Raw genomic sequence first — 14431 nt, 5'->3', positions numbered from 1 at the left:
TTCAATCCCCTTTTCAATTTCTCTGTGTCTTCTTGCACCAGTTTTGGATTTTTATATTTTTATATTTCATCTAGGTTTTCAAATTTATTAGCATCTATTTGATTGTAAAGTTTTAAAATTGTTTTTAAAATGGTTTTGTGTGTGTGTGCCTGTAATTATTTCCTCCATTTTATTCCATACTGCATTTATTTTTAGCTTTGCTCTGTTTTTCTTAGTCTTGCTAAAGATCTGTTTATCTTATTAATCTCTGTAAAGAACCAGCTTTTGGCTTCATTCATCTCTTCTGTTGTTCACCATTTCATTGATTTCTGCCTTTTTCTTAATTATTTCCCTTCTCCCTGTTTATTTTATTTTGCTCTGTAGCTCTTTTCCTAACCCCCAGAATTGAAGGCTAAGCCTGTTATTTTTAACTCCTTATTTCTTGATAAATGTATTTAAAGATATAAATTTTGCTGTGTATTAGCTGCATCCTATAAAAATTTATATGTATTTTCATTATCGTTTTTTATATTCCTTTTTTATATTCCTTTATGGTTTATTCCTTTATGATTTTTTATATTCCTTTCAACGTTTTTTATATTCCTTTATGATTTTCTTTTAAAACCAAGTTATATAAGAATGTTATTAAGTTTCCAAATGTGTATGACATGTTAGAGCCTTATTCTTTTTTTCATTTCTGGTTTTCTTGCATCATGATCAAAGTGCCCAATCTGTATGATACCAGTCCTTCAGAATTCATGGAGACCTTGATTATGGCCTCCATTCATGGTCATAAATGCCCCCTCTACCCAAGGAATGTGCTCAGTGGAGGGTTCTCTATGGAGTACAATGTAACTCCCAGCTTCTTAGTTATGCTATTCAGTTCTTCACTTTTTCTGCTTATTTCTCTCTGCTTGATCTATCAGTTTCAAAAATGATGGCAATAAAATCTACTTCTACAAATGTTGATTCGCGTGTTTCTCCCTGTGGCTGTCAGCTGTTGCTTGATGTGTTTGGAAACTGTATTTTTAGTAAGTTCTATAGCTTCATGATGGCTGTATCTTCTTGTCTATTTTTCCTTTTCCTGGTACTTAATATCCCTCTTTGTCTTTTATGATGTTTTTTGCACTAGTTTCTATTTTGCTGGATGTTAAGATTACAATGTCAGCTAATTTTGGTTCGTTTGCCTAGTGTATCTCTTTCCATTCTTTTATTTTCTTGGTATATCTTTGTTCTTGCTTCCATTTTCAGTATTTCTGTGCTCTTAAATTCAAGTGTGTCTTTTTAAGGTGTGCATTTTTTAAAAAAGATTTTATTTATTTATTTGTCAGAGAGAGAGAGCACAAGCAGGGGGAGAGACAGGTAGAGGGAGAAGCAGGCCCTCCTTTGAGCAAGGAGCCCAATGCGGGACTTGATCCCAGGACCCTGGGATCATGATGTGTGCCAAAGACAGACGCATAACCCACTGAGCCGCCCCCCCCCCTAAGCATCCCTAGGGCATATATTCTTAGATTAAATTTTCTCTCCCAGCCTGAGAGTCTCTGTGCTTTGATTATTTTATCCATTTACACCTATTATAATTGGTATTTTGATTTTTATTTCTATCACCACCTTATTTTATATTTTCCACTTACTGCCCTTTTTGTTTGTTTGTTTTCTTTTCTCCTTTCCAGCTTTCCATGAGATAGATCAGGTTTTCTTTTGTTAGGTGAAAAGTTATACATTCTATTTGTGTTTTCAAGGTAGTCACCCTTCTTTGGTCACATTTAGGGATCCCTGTTGATAGCTGGAAAACAAACCAGTAATTATAGTCCCCCTATCATGACAAGTATTGTAATACTCTCCTAGTCCTCTTTGATTTCCCTACCTCAGCCCACACTGTCTAGGTTATACAATTTTCATTCTAGGTTCTTATGAATGTGTGTTCTCCTTTTCTTTTATTTGTCCTAGCCTTCTTTTTCTTTTTGAGGACAACAGTGGTCTTCACCAGGATATCTGATCACCTTTACTTCTCCTATCTCTTGAAGCATCTCTTGGCTTTTTTTTTCTTCTTATTTGAGTATTTTCTCTAAAAGTAGTTTCAGTTTGGGTCTATGTGTAGCCAACCTTCTAAAGCCTTATAAATCTGAGAACAGTTTCTTATTTCTTCAAATTTGAATGAGACTTTCACTAGATATAAAATTTGAGGCTCAAAGTTCTTCCCTTTACTTCAAAATATCAGTGCTTGTTGCTGTTGAGAAGTCTGATGGCCGTCCGGTTCTTGTACCTGGGATCATTTCTTCCTCCCTGGGAAAGAAAAGTATAATTCCTTTATCTTTGATATTCTCAAATTTTATGATAATGTGTCTAACTGTGGGATGTCTTATCTCTCCTGTTTTGCTCTATTTTGTGAGTGCTTTTCAAATCCAAGGCTTTTCATCTTTCATTTATTATAGAAAATTCTCTCTATTATTATTTTCAAATATTCCTTCCATTCAGTTTTCATATTGTTCTTGTCTCTGCACCCCATGTTATCAGATGCTGCTACTTCTACCTCTAGCTGTTATTTCTTTGTTTTTTAAATTTTTTTGTCTATCCGTCCTTTCCTGCTGTTTCCTGAAGGAGTTCTTCAAAACGATCTTCCAATTTACTAACTTATTCTTTTTTTCTTAACATTCCTTGTTCTTGTTTTATATCGCTAATAAATGCCTTTATGATCCATTTGGTCTAATAATTCTGCCCCCATTGGTGTATACTGTTCAGCGTCTTGTCTTGCCTTTATAAGAAATGTCTCTCCAAGTGTGTGTTTCCTTTGGCCAGTGCAAGTGCCCCTGGTATCAGCTATGCTGTCTGCTGACAGGTACTGGGGAAGCATCAGAGGTGAGCTGGGTCAGGCCCTAAGGGTTGAAGGGCAGGTGTGAGCACCGAGGGGGGCACAGTTACCATAGAAACAGGCAAGGTCTCATCTCTAAGCCTTTCAGGAGAAACACGGTGGACAGAAAGCAGGCTAGATTTTTAACTAACTAGTTTTGAGGTTGCACTAAGAAGTCCATGAACACCTATTTTTTTCAATACTCATCCCAGTAGGGCTCTTGCCACCATTTTATCAGTAAAGGAGAAGGCAAGGATCAACCCAAGGCAAGGCCAGGGGTCAGTAAAAGCAGAACTCATGAAGATTTCCTCCCACCCGTTGTCCCACTGCCAAGCCCACTCCCCGGCCTCCCCTGGGCAGCCTCCATCCTCCCCCGACAAAGATCAGCTCAAAGAGGCTTTGGTCTCTCATTTCTCAAAGTTGTTTGTCTATTTGGTTTTTACTTCCTAGAATCCATATTTCCCTCTTGCTTCTAGAGTTTCTCCGCAGTTGACTTTGGGGTGAGAACCAGTGGTCCTAAGTTACCATCCTGGCATGAAACAGGAGCTCTGCTGTGACCCCCAGAATAGCTTACCCCTTCTTTCTTGGGCTTTGCTTCTTCTCTTTGGCTCAGCTGGTCTGGGAAGGGCCTCAGGGCAGACCGTCTCCTCTGAACCTGGTACTTAGCTGAGCAGCCACCAGGCTTAGGGGCCACCCAGAACCTCTGCCTCCTCCTCACATTGGGCCCATCCCACACAGTGTGGCTATGTCTGTAGGCCCAGAGCTGCAAGCACAGAGAAGCAAGGCTTTGACTTTCTCTCCTGTGCTCAAGAGTAACCGTCGACCATCACAGCCAGCAGGCTGTGCCCTCCCCAAGAACAGTTCTGTTCTAGATGTCTCCCCTCCTGGCTGTGTGACTTTCAGTTTGTTTCTAAGCCTCTGTGACTCATCTGTCAAATGGGACTGATGATAGGTATGAGGTCTCTTTGTCAAATGATGAACAAAATGAGAGGTGATGGTGACAGTGGACCATGGCTACTTACTATGCCAGCATCTTGGCCTCGGACTTGCCCCATTATGCAACCTAGGCTTCCTTCCTTTCCCCGTTTCATCAGTCAGGGCCCTGAGAGGAGGGGTTGGTTGAATGGAGACACAGGCAGCCTGACTCAATCCCTCACAGTCCTGCCTCCCTGGGTCTCTGCCCCCAATCTTCCAGGCAGAGCATCTGATTCCCTGTTTCCCGTCAAGTCTCCCCAGGGACTTGTCTGTCCAGGCCTCAGCTGGTGAGCAACCTGATGCCCCTTGAAAGGGCGCTGCCACCCCTTTCCATGAACTGCACCCTGGGACACCTGAGCCACAGGTATACATGACATTCAAAGTTAATCACCGTGTCCTTCCTCTCCCCAGTGCTGCCCAACATGGGGCAAGTGGATACTCAGTCCCTACCAGCCCCAAGCAAAGCACGGGGCCACATTCTGAGCACCTCCCGTGTGCCAGGCTAGGCTACCCTAGAGGGGAAGATGGGCTCAATGGTGCTTGAAGTTCCATGCAGGAACTCGGGCATGGGGGAGCTTCTGGATCCATAGGGAGAGATTGGGGAGAGGCCCAAGCCAGGGAGTAATAGGCAAAAGCACATAGCCAGAGTCAGAGAATAGCCCCAAGATGGGGAGAAGGGGTCCTCAATGGGGAAAGTCCCGCCCACCCAGGAGCTGACTGGGAAGTTTCTGGTCATCACTGTGGGGAACCCACTGGCAGTTCATGGAATGGGGGCCCAGGATGCTGAGTGACTGGCAAAGCTCGGCACCCTCCTCCCCCAACACTGCAGGGACTTGTCCATCACCTCCCTGGGGAAACCCCATCTGACAATCATGGCGGCAGCTTCTGGAAGCAGCACTGCTTCTGTGCAGTCTCCACAGCAACCAGCCAATGGTGAGGCTCAGGCTCAGAGAGGGTGTCTCTTCCCAGGGGCTGGAAGTAGCAAAGCCAGGGCTCTAAGTCCACACTTCACTTAGATTCGAAATCCACTCTGGATGCAGCAGCTGGAAGCTGCTCCTGGGCCTGACCCCCCAACACCCTTGCAAGGCCTTGTTTGGGGGTCTTCCCATGACCCCTGCCACCACTCCTCCCTCTGAGAAGTGGCCAGAAGTCTGGCTACCACTGGCCAGCAGGGCACTCCTGCCAAGCAGGGGAAGCAGCCCTCCAACCCTTGTCAAGGAGGGCCCAGGGCCCTGTGTCAGCTCAGCCCCCAAAGAGAGCCTGAAACTGCCAGCATGCTTACATCTGTCTCCCCAGACTGGGGTGGACAAGTCCTAAACTTCCTTGCTGGTCCCTGGAAGAAACAGTCCATCTGTGGTTCTAGAACAAGCTTGCAAAAAGAATCTCATCGGCCCCTTGCTAAACTTCTGAAAATCTCTTGGCTTTTCAGAAAGTCTGTTTTCTCATGTTACTGTGCCCAGAGCTTTTGGGAACCCGCTCAGGGAGGTACAAAGCACATGGGCCTAGGAGTCATGAGAATGGGTCTATGGTCCTCACTGAGGTATGAACAAGCTCTGTGACCTTGGGCAGGCCGCTCAACCTCTCTGGGCCTCAGGTTTCCCTTTTGTAAAATGGGGAGATACTCCCTGTTCTGCCCGCCTTGTGGGACAGATGCATGGCTGAAAAATGAAATAAAAGACAAGATAGCAAATGTCTCTCCCTTCTCTGCCCAGACAAGGGTGAGAGGGGCTGTTGCGGGAACCTGAGTGGGGAGGCGGAGGCCTTGGAAGAAAGACAATGCTTCGGACAACAATGGGTGGAAACAGAACCTGGATGGGGTGTCTCCTTTCCCTGAGGCTGGAACCTGAGACCCTCCATTTACCTACAGCTCTGGAGGGCAGGGGAGGGGGTGGGGACAGACTTTATGCCCAGCCAGCAGCTAGCAGAGACCCCTGCCCTGGGGGAATGAGAGTGTCACAAGGAGCCCACCGGAAGGCATTTTGATTTGGTTCTAAGCCAGGCCCACGTGGACCGGAAGCCACAGGGGAGGCCACAGCAGCAACTTGCAGGAATGAGAAGAAGAGCTACTCTATCCCGGGGACCTAGCATATAGCAGGATGGGCTGAGAGCTTCACACAAGCATTCTAACTCCCTGGGTTAGGATCATTCCAGGTGATAAGTAGCCATAATCAGGATTTGTACCCAACTCTACCTGATTCCAGAGCCTGTGGTCACTTGCAAAATGAACCTGCCCTCAAGGGGCCCAGTCCAGTGGGGAGATGGACCCAGTACAGACAAAGATGGACCATGGGTCTTCTGGACTCAGAAGAGGGAGAAGTCATCAGCCTGGGGGTGGGGAGGCCAGGGGCTGGCCTCACCTGCCCACTGCACTTGTACATGGAAGTCATGAGCTATGAGCTCCATGGAGCCAGGAATGCACCTGTCTTGTTCATCAGGGGCCTGGCACCCAGCACAGGGCACAGGGAATATTGCCAAAGGAAAGAATGAACAAAAGAATGAACCCAACTTGAGTCTTGGGTCTTTAAATTCCCAAGATACTCTCTTTCCATTGAATTCTAAAGTTTTGCAGCACGTTCCAATTCACCCCCACTCCCCAGATCTGGAGGACTGTTCCTTTAAGTTCATCATCTTGCTGATATAGGATGGTTCCAGAACTAGTCAGTGATGAGGCTCAGGTTAATCCAGGTCATTCTCCAACCTGCATCAGGGAAACCTTTCCGTGGGTCCCAGATCTCTGGGGCTGATAAGATGCACAACTCTGTCACTCTGGCCAGCACCTGCCAGGTCAGGGCCAAGTTGTGAGCTGGTGATCTAGGTCATGGCTTCACATTCCCAGGGATCCTGAGGCCCCTCCTCTGAAGAGAGGTCCTCCTGTCCTCCTCCTGTCCCTAACACTTGCCACCTTACTTCTCTCAATGTTCCTATTACGGGCGGCAATTTCAGGATTGTGTCTCTAGAACTATCCAGGAGCTCCCGTAGAACTAGGAAACACCCCTGCGTTCTGTACTGGCCACAGTGCCATGTACAAAGCCTGGCACGAGGAAGCGTTCAGTAAACCCTGAAGATGTTCAGAAAACATTTGCTCTGAATGGGGTTTGCTGGCTGGTTACATCGTGAGTGGCAGTGCTCGGCTTAGCTATCATCAGAGTCCCCCGGAGTGTCTGGAGGCTGACATGGCGTGGAATCTGAAATGCTGTGTGGATTCCCCTGGCCCAGTCTCTGGCCCACCAGCATGCAGGGAACCTCAGAAACTGAAGACACAACTTTGAGCTGTTGTGGTCATGGGAAGGGAATCATGCTGGTGCTGTTTCAGGCTGGAAAGAGGCCCCTTGTTCCCTGAAGCCTCCAGCAGTCCCTGGGGTGCCATCCCCAAGAATGCCAGTCCTTGCCCTGGCTCCTGGAATGAACATACATGGAGCGTCACTACTGTCGCCGCCATGTTGGTCGCCCTCTTACCCTGGGCTGGGTTCCGTGCTAGGTTCTGCACTTCACCAGCCCCACAATCGGCCCAAGAAACAGTACAGTGACTGCCACCCTCCCTTTACAGAAGAGTAACCTGAGGCGTGGAGAGGTGAACTAGCCCACCTGAGCTCACCCACCAGCAGCCCAGGCGGCCATCCAAGGCCCATTTGTGGAGTGCCTACTGTGTGCCGGGCCCTATGCCGGGTGGAGGGAGACCTCGGTGAATGAGACAGAACTGGGACTGTCCACTCTGCTCTTCCTCTGGGCTGCTCTGACAGCAACGGTCAAGCTCTCACTGGAGCTCATGCAGCAACCCAGGGAGAGGGAGCCCAGCATCGGTGTGCAGAGAGGCAAGGCCTGGGTCATGGAGCCCAGCTCTGCCACTGGTGTCAGGCCTCCCTGACCTGAGGCTGACTCTTAGAGAGACAGCAGGGGGGAAAGTCACAGTCATCTAGTGGTGCAGAACAAAGCACGGTATTCTCTGCCTTGTGGGGCTTCCCATGATCCTGCGGTTGGCGGGGCTCAGCTGGGCGGCTCTGCCTCCAGCTGGGAGTGCGGTTGGCACTGACTGTTGTCTGGGGCACCTTGCATCTCCCTGCGCCCTTGCCTTCTCTGGGCCCTCTCTCTACGAGCTCTCTCCACGAGCTCTCTCCAGCACGGTGGCTTCGACCTCTGTACCCGGTCGTTGACTTCCGAGAGGGCCAGGCTCTTATCTCAACTACGAAGCTGCTACGTTACCACTTGTTAGCTGAATTGCTTTGGGCAAGTCTGCTCTGAGCCTTAGTTCCCTCATCTGCGAAGTGGGCACTGAGTTCTAGAATATGTGCAAAGTGTGGTGCCAATGCAGGGTCAGCGCTCAATAAATATTTTTGATGCTGTCAACCTAGAAGGATGGTCCGAGCCACAGGCCCCCTCTGAGTGTCAACCTCAGCTAATCTCTCTGGCTTCAGGAGCGGGTGCAGGGTGGGAGGCCAAGCCCCGAGCTAAGTATTAGGAGACTTGAGTTTCAATCCTGTCTGCCACCAACCGGCTGTGTGTCTCACACCTCTCACACCCTCTACCCCCCCAAGGTCCAGAAGAAGCCCGTCTGGGCCGTGTTGCTGTGAGTCTAGGTTACTAACAAAAAGCTCTCTGAGACGTACTGAATTCTACCCAGATGTGCTCTCTGGGTTCTGAGGGGATGTGCACAGGCCCAGGAGCCCCGAGGCCCCCCGCAACCCCCCTGTGGTCCTACTGCCCTCCATACATGTCAGTACACAGCTGGTGGGGAGGAAGTAATGACAAAAAGTGAGAAGACAACGAGAAATAACAATTTTTCTGGTAAAAGAGAAACAGGACATAAACAGACCAAGGCAGAAGAAGTGGTTAGAGAGTGATGGAGGGAGAGAGAGAGATGGTGGGGGTCAGGGAAAGGTGAGGGTCAGCCCCAGGCATTCTGGTAGAAAGTCCCCACAAGGAAAAGCAAAATAAAACAAAGTAAGTCATGCCTCTCATTTCTGCAGTGTTGTGTCCCTTACAAAATCCACCTGTGTGATCTCACTGGGTTCTTCCAATAGTCCCGTGAGGGAAGTCTGGTCACCCTCATTTTACCCACGACAGAGCTGAGGCCCCATGCCAGGAGTGGCCTGCAATCCCCAAAGCTAAGTCGTGGCAGAGCCAGGGCTGTCCTGCTCACCGCTGTTCCTGAGCTCAGGAGGTATTTGCCAGGAGCAGGAGGCAGGGCTAGAAATACGGCTCAGGCACAGCCAGGTAGGGGCGGGGTGTGGCGGGGACACGGATACCTGGGAGTTCTCCCATCCCATGCTGGGACCCCCAAAGACACAGTAAAATCAGTCTGAAATGTAGCCTGGGCCGAGGGAGTGTTGAAAGCTTCCGGAAGCGATTCAAGGGTGTAGGTAGGATGGAGAAGCACTGAGAGAAGGACAGAGACCGAGACCTGGAAAGAAACTGAAGAAGGTCAGAATGGAGCCGGTGAGAGCAGAAAGCAGGGCAGCCAGGAGAAGAGAAGAACAGAGAAGGGCCGGGTGGGCATGAGAGACAGAGAAGGAAGCGAGCACGGAGGGGGTCAGAGGCAAATCTGGCGAACTCCCTCAGGACTAGTCTCTTCCCACGTGAAAGCCCCGGGGGCGGCCTTAGTCCCTGCCCTCCACAGTCACTGGCCCCTGACCCCCACATTGCTGGAGCATCTGCTCCTCCTGTCCCCTCCTCCTGGGGCTCCTTCCCGGAAACACTGAATATGGTACATTCTGGAAATGCCCCTCCGCCATGCTGCTAGTCCAGGCCCTTCCATGGCTCCCCTGCGGGCAGCCAGCCCAAAGCCCCCTATGCTCTGTTCGGCACATCTGCCCATGGCGACCAGCTCCGGATCCCGTCACCACTCCCTGCCCAGAAACTGCACCCCAATCCCTAGGCAAGTCAGTGCCTGGCGGTGAGCAAGCAGAAGTCCCAAGCAGCTTCCTGCTCTGGGTCCCTTTTCCTCACAATGACTTCCGCTGATCTTTTGTGTTCCCTTCATTCATGTCTCGGCTCAGCGCCCCTTCCTGTCTTGGCGCCACGGCCACAGCGACCCCCCTTTTCTCCTAATCTTCCTCTCTTCCCAAAGTCAAGACCCCACCCACACACCCTCAGGTGGTGCAAACACCCACCCCCTTCATCCCACAGAAACCGAAATCTCAGAGGCTCCGCAGGCCTCTCCAGTTGGCCCTGTGGCTGCTGAGCTGGGCCTTCACGAGCTAGCTTATTTCCCTGCAGCTCAATTACAAGCGACTTCATTAAGAAAACCACACATTTGGCTGGGCTGGAGGCGTGCAGACATCAGGAGCAAAAGCCGCTTTACGGGGCCTGCGGGCCCCGGGTTGGGCCGCCTGCTTAGCCGGCCCGTCTGTGTCCATAGCCTCCAAAGTCCTCCCCAGGCCCCACTCAGAACCTTCTCCCTCCCTGGCCTCCACCCCCACCTCCTTCCGATGCCTCGTCCTCTCTCACCTGCCCACTCCAGCTGAATCCTGGTTGGGATTTAGAGAGCAACGTGAGGCCATTTTCCCCAGCCAGGCCCTGCCCACACTGTGTGGTGACCTGTCAAGCTGGCCCGGCGCCCCCTGCAAAACCCTGGGCCCCCAGTCTGGGAGATGGAAGCTTAAGAATGGCTCTCAGGACCCGCTCTCCAATGCCCCCCAAGGCCTGCTCAGTCACCAATGACAGGGTTCTCTGAATTATGTTCCTTCTGTGAGGCCTGCGTGTGAAACAGAGAACATGGGAGCAGCCCGTTGGGTTGGAGGAAAGACTAAATGAATTAGTGCATCTAAACCACTCAGCCCCCTCAACGTTTCAGCACGATGAAAAGTTCTCTACAAATGGCAGCTATAATTAAGATTACTATCTTAATACTACTTAATACTATCTTAATACTAATTACTATCTTAATACTGAATACTAGAGCTATTATTCAGATTATCATTAAGATGCCTACCGTGATTGTTTATTTCTCGCCTGTTGGGCAGTCTGGATTGGGAGGGGAACGAAAATGATACAAGTTTGGAAGTCACTGCCTTCCGGCTGTTGTGTCAAAGTCCCCGTCCATACCACCTCTCAGCGGCGTCGTGAGCAGAGCACAGATCTTTCTGGTCGTCTTCCGTTATTCACAGTCCAGCCCAGGAAGGCTTGTCATTCCAGTCCAGCATCTTCTCAGAGCCCAGGCCTGGTCTTCTCGCTTCTGTCAGGCTTGTGGTTCCAGACCCCGAGTGGGACAGGGATGCCGGCTCCGGCCCTTGCTTTTTGTTGTGTGCGGAGTGGAGCTGCCCGCTCCAGCCAAAGGTGGGGGACGTGGTCTGATTCTGGGGGCCCTGCCATGGACATGGACCCTCCTTGTGGCGTGACAGCCTCTCGGACGAGCTCCAGCCAGCTCTGGAGGCTGTCAGCATGGCCGGCCTGTAGACGCAGGCTGTCTCAGAGAGCACCATGTGGGGGCTCCTGTGGGCAACCTGAGCCCAGCTCCCCACACGGTACGGATTCCCTGACTCCACCCCACCTCAGCTCCCACCACGGGGCACAGAGCCGCACAGCCTCACCCAGGCTGAGGACCCCTCCACCGGAGGGCCGGCTGGGGTGGAAGGTCAGCCCACTTGCTGAGCCTGGCTCCCCTTTGCAGCACGCTCTTGGCCTCACAGAGCAGAAGTCACATACTTAAGGCACCTAGCGGTGGCATGTCAGGCTCCTTATGACCACTGCCTTGCCCAAGGTGGCCTGCAGGGCTCCCTAGGGGCTTGGGGGACAGACCAGTAAGTCTACTGCCCTGGCAGATGTCATTGGGAACTTACATGCTAGGCTCCCCTTCCTGTAGGTACCTCGACCTGTCTGAGAAATTCTTCTAGGAAGGAGCCACAAAAAAGCTGGGACTAGGATATGACTATTGGTGTCTTTCCCTTCCGCAGTCTTTACACCCCAGGAAGAAGGAGCACTGGGGTGTCGTTGGGGGTGAGAGGCCTTTGAGGAAGTCCTGAGGCAGGAGCCTGGTTCAGCCTGTTGGCAGCTCTCTTTAGAGGATGGGGTCCTTAGCATGTCTATCCTCTATTTTGGGCCCTCCTTGCCATGTCTAGGGCATCAGGAAAAATCCCACTCAACTTCCTGCTCATCATTATTATCGATTGAATAATGAAGAAAAGATCAGATCATGATCTCGGGGTCCTAGGATCAAATGCCACGTCAGCCTCCTTGCTCAGCAGCGAGCCTGCTTCTCCCTCTGCCTGCTGCCTCCCCTGCTCGTTTTCTCTCTCTCTCTCTCACTCTCTCTCTGACAAATAAATAAATAAAATCTTAAAAAAAAAAAAAAAGCCAAGATAGATGTGGTGAGGGTAAATTAGAAACAGCATGCTGGAAACAGGCCGCCCCTCCCTTGTGGGCCTGACCCTAATAACAATAAACAACTAAAGTCTGTCCCCAGAGTTAACATTGCCAGTGTGAGGGGGTGATCTGACCTGAATGGGGGGGTGGTGGGGGACAGAACCTCCCGCTTAAGGCAGAGCTTGAACCGGCCAGAATGATTCTGGGAGGAGAAAGCCGGAAGCTTACAGCTCCACTCCGCACACAACAAAAAGCAAGCCCGTGCCCACGATCCTTGCTGTTATCCCGGAGCCCACTACATCCTGGTTGCACCACCCACTCCTGAGTGTACCCCAGGAACTGGGCTGAGACTCAGAGGTCCTGGTTAGCCCTAGGTCCTTGCACTCACCATATGACCTTGAGTAGGTCACTGGACCTCTCTGAGCGCCATCTTTGAAAGAGGACTGGGTCACAATACCCACGTTACCAGGAGGTGGTTGGAATTAGATGAGAGTCTAGGTGTGGACTTTATCCCTGTGGAGCACTGGGTCGATTCGGAGGGCCACCTTAACAGGGATCCGCCTCCTATTCCTCATACCCTGTTGTTTCCTTCTAAGGCCACAGCTGTCTCTCTCTCCCTAGACCTTCCGGTGGCCAGTGGCCAGCAGCATCGACAGCAATGAGATACTTGAGATTCAAATCTTCAACTACAGCAAAGTCTTCAGCAACAAGTAAGTGGGGGATGGGAGAGGTAAGGCCTGAAGGGGTTAGGGGCCTGCCCTGCTCCTTGGGCTACCCTGTCCCTTGGGCTTAAAAGGGGCGTTACACCCACAGCCTAACCTGGATGGACTGTCGAAGACCCCTCTCCTTGCTCTCTCCTGCTGTCCTCAGAGTCCCTCAGCCCTCTCAATCATTGTCAGCCAAGAACACCCTACCCTCCCATCCACTCCTTCTGTCCCCAGCCCCATCTCAGCTTCCTGTCCCCTTCTTTAAGTCTCCCGCTTTACACTGTCCTGGGTGACAGTTACCCAGCAGAGAAGTTAACAGAATGGCGGATCATGAACTCCAATAGATCATCAGTAGCCTTGAGGGCAAACTTGCCACATGCAGGGAGACTGAGAAGCTCTGAGACAGTTTGGTGCAGTGGTTTGGGAGTCAGGAAAGCCTGGTCTCAGATTCTGAGCTCAGTCATCTACTGTGTGACCCTGAGCTGGTTACACAGAATCTCTCTGAGTTCAGTGTACCAGCCTGTAGGAAGTAGAGGTATTTACCTCAAAGGAAGCTGTGAGAATTAAATAGATACCCGTTCATTCATTCATTCTTCCAAATGTTTGCTAAGTGCCTACCTTGTGTCAGGCACTGAACGAGGCGCTGAGGATAGCAAGTGCCCACCCCCACGGGGCTTCAGTGAAGCACACCTACTGCATGAGCTCTATCACTACTGAGGTTTCAGTTAAAGCAGTTCCCATCCGTCTCTCTGGGCAACAAGCAGAATTCAGGATGATTCAAACAGTCTGGAATGGTGGCTAGGTAGAATAAATGTAAAGTCTCATTTGGAGATTCAAAACCAGTTGTTTTTATACCAGCTAGAGGGGGTCATGGCTGAATAGCAACATGTCCAGAAAAGCCTGGGGATACTACTCAATGAGAGGGCAGTATTACTAGACAGTGGGAGGAGACTACAAACAAAAGAAAAGCTGACCTAATCCTTGCTCATATTAATAGAAGTAGATCAATCAGAGAAGAAGAGGTGAGAGATGAGGTTCCATGGTCTTCACACTGGATGGAGAGAATACTAGTAGGCAGCTCCTTGGATTGCCAGGAGAAGGGACTTTAAATCTGATGAGGAGATGAGAGCCTCAAAGCGAAATCACAGAGGACATGTCCATCCATCTATATATCTATCCTTCCGTCCATCCATCCATCCATCCTCCATCTATCCATCCATCCATCCTTCATCAATCTTTCCATCCATCCATCCTTCATCAATCCTTCCATCCATCCATCCTTCTATCCGTTCATACTTCCATCCACCCTACTGTCCATCCTTCCTTCCATCCATCCTTTCATCCATCCATCCATTCATCCTTCCATACAGTCATCCTTCCATTCATTCTTTCCATCCTTCTATTCATTCATCTTTCCATCCATCCATCCATCCTTCCTTCCTTCCATCCATCCTTCTATCATTTCATCCATCCTTCCATCCATCCTTCTACCCATTCATCTTTCCATCCATCCATCCATCCATCCAACCATCCTTTTATCCATCCATCCTTCCACCCATCCTACTGCCCATCCTTCCTTCCATTCATCCTACTTCTATTCATCCTTCCTTCCATCCATCCT

General features: G+C 50.1%; 1 protein-coding gene across 3 annotated transcripts in view; it reads left to right on the top strand.

The window, feature by feature from the left end:
* OTOF (otoferlin) overlaps positions 1-14431 on the top strand; it is a 92047-nt gene that overhangs the window by 17364 nt on the left and 60252 nt on the right. For all 3 annotated transcript variants that reach the window (XM_032867005.1, XM_032867007.1, XM_032867006.1), the window contains exon 3: positions 12725-12813. In XM_032867005.1, the coding sequence (XP_032722896.1) occupies positions 12725-12813 (89 nt within the window). The remainder of the gene's footprint in view (positions 1-12724; positions 12814-14431) is intronic.

The sequence above is a fragment of the Lontra canadensis genome, unplaced genomic scaffold (assembly GCF_010015895.1).
Source record: "Lontra canadensis isolate GAN:19392208 unplaced genomic scaffold, GSC_riverotter_1.0 scaffold32, whole genome shotgun sequence".
Classification (NCBI taxonomy): domain Eukaryota; kingdom Metazoa; phylum Chordata; class Mammalia; order Carnivora; family Mustelidae; genus Lontra; species Lontra canadensis.
The sequence above is the reverse complement of the archived record's forward strand: the minus strand, read 5'-3'. Positions and strand labels throughout refer to the sequence as shown.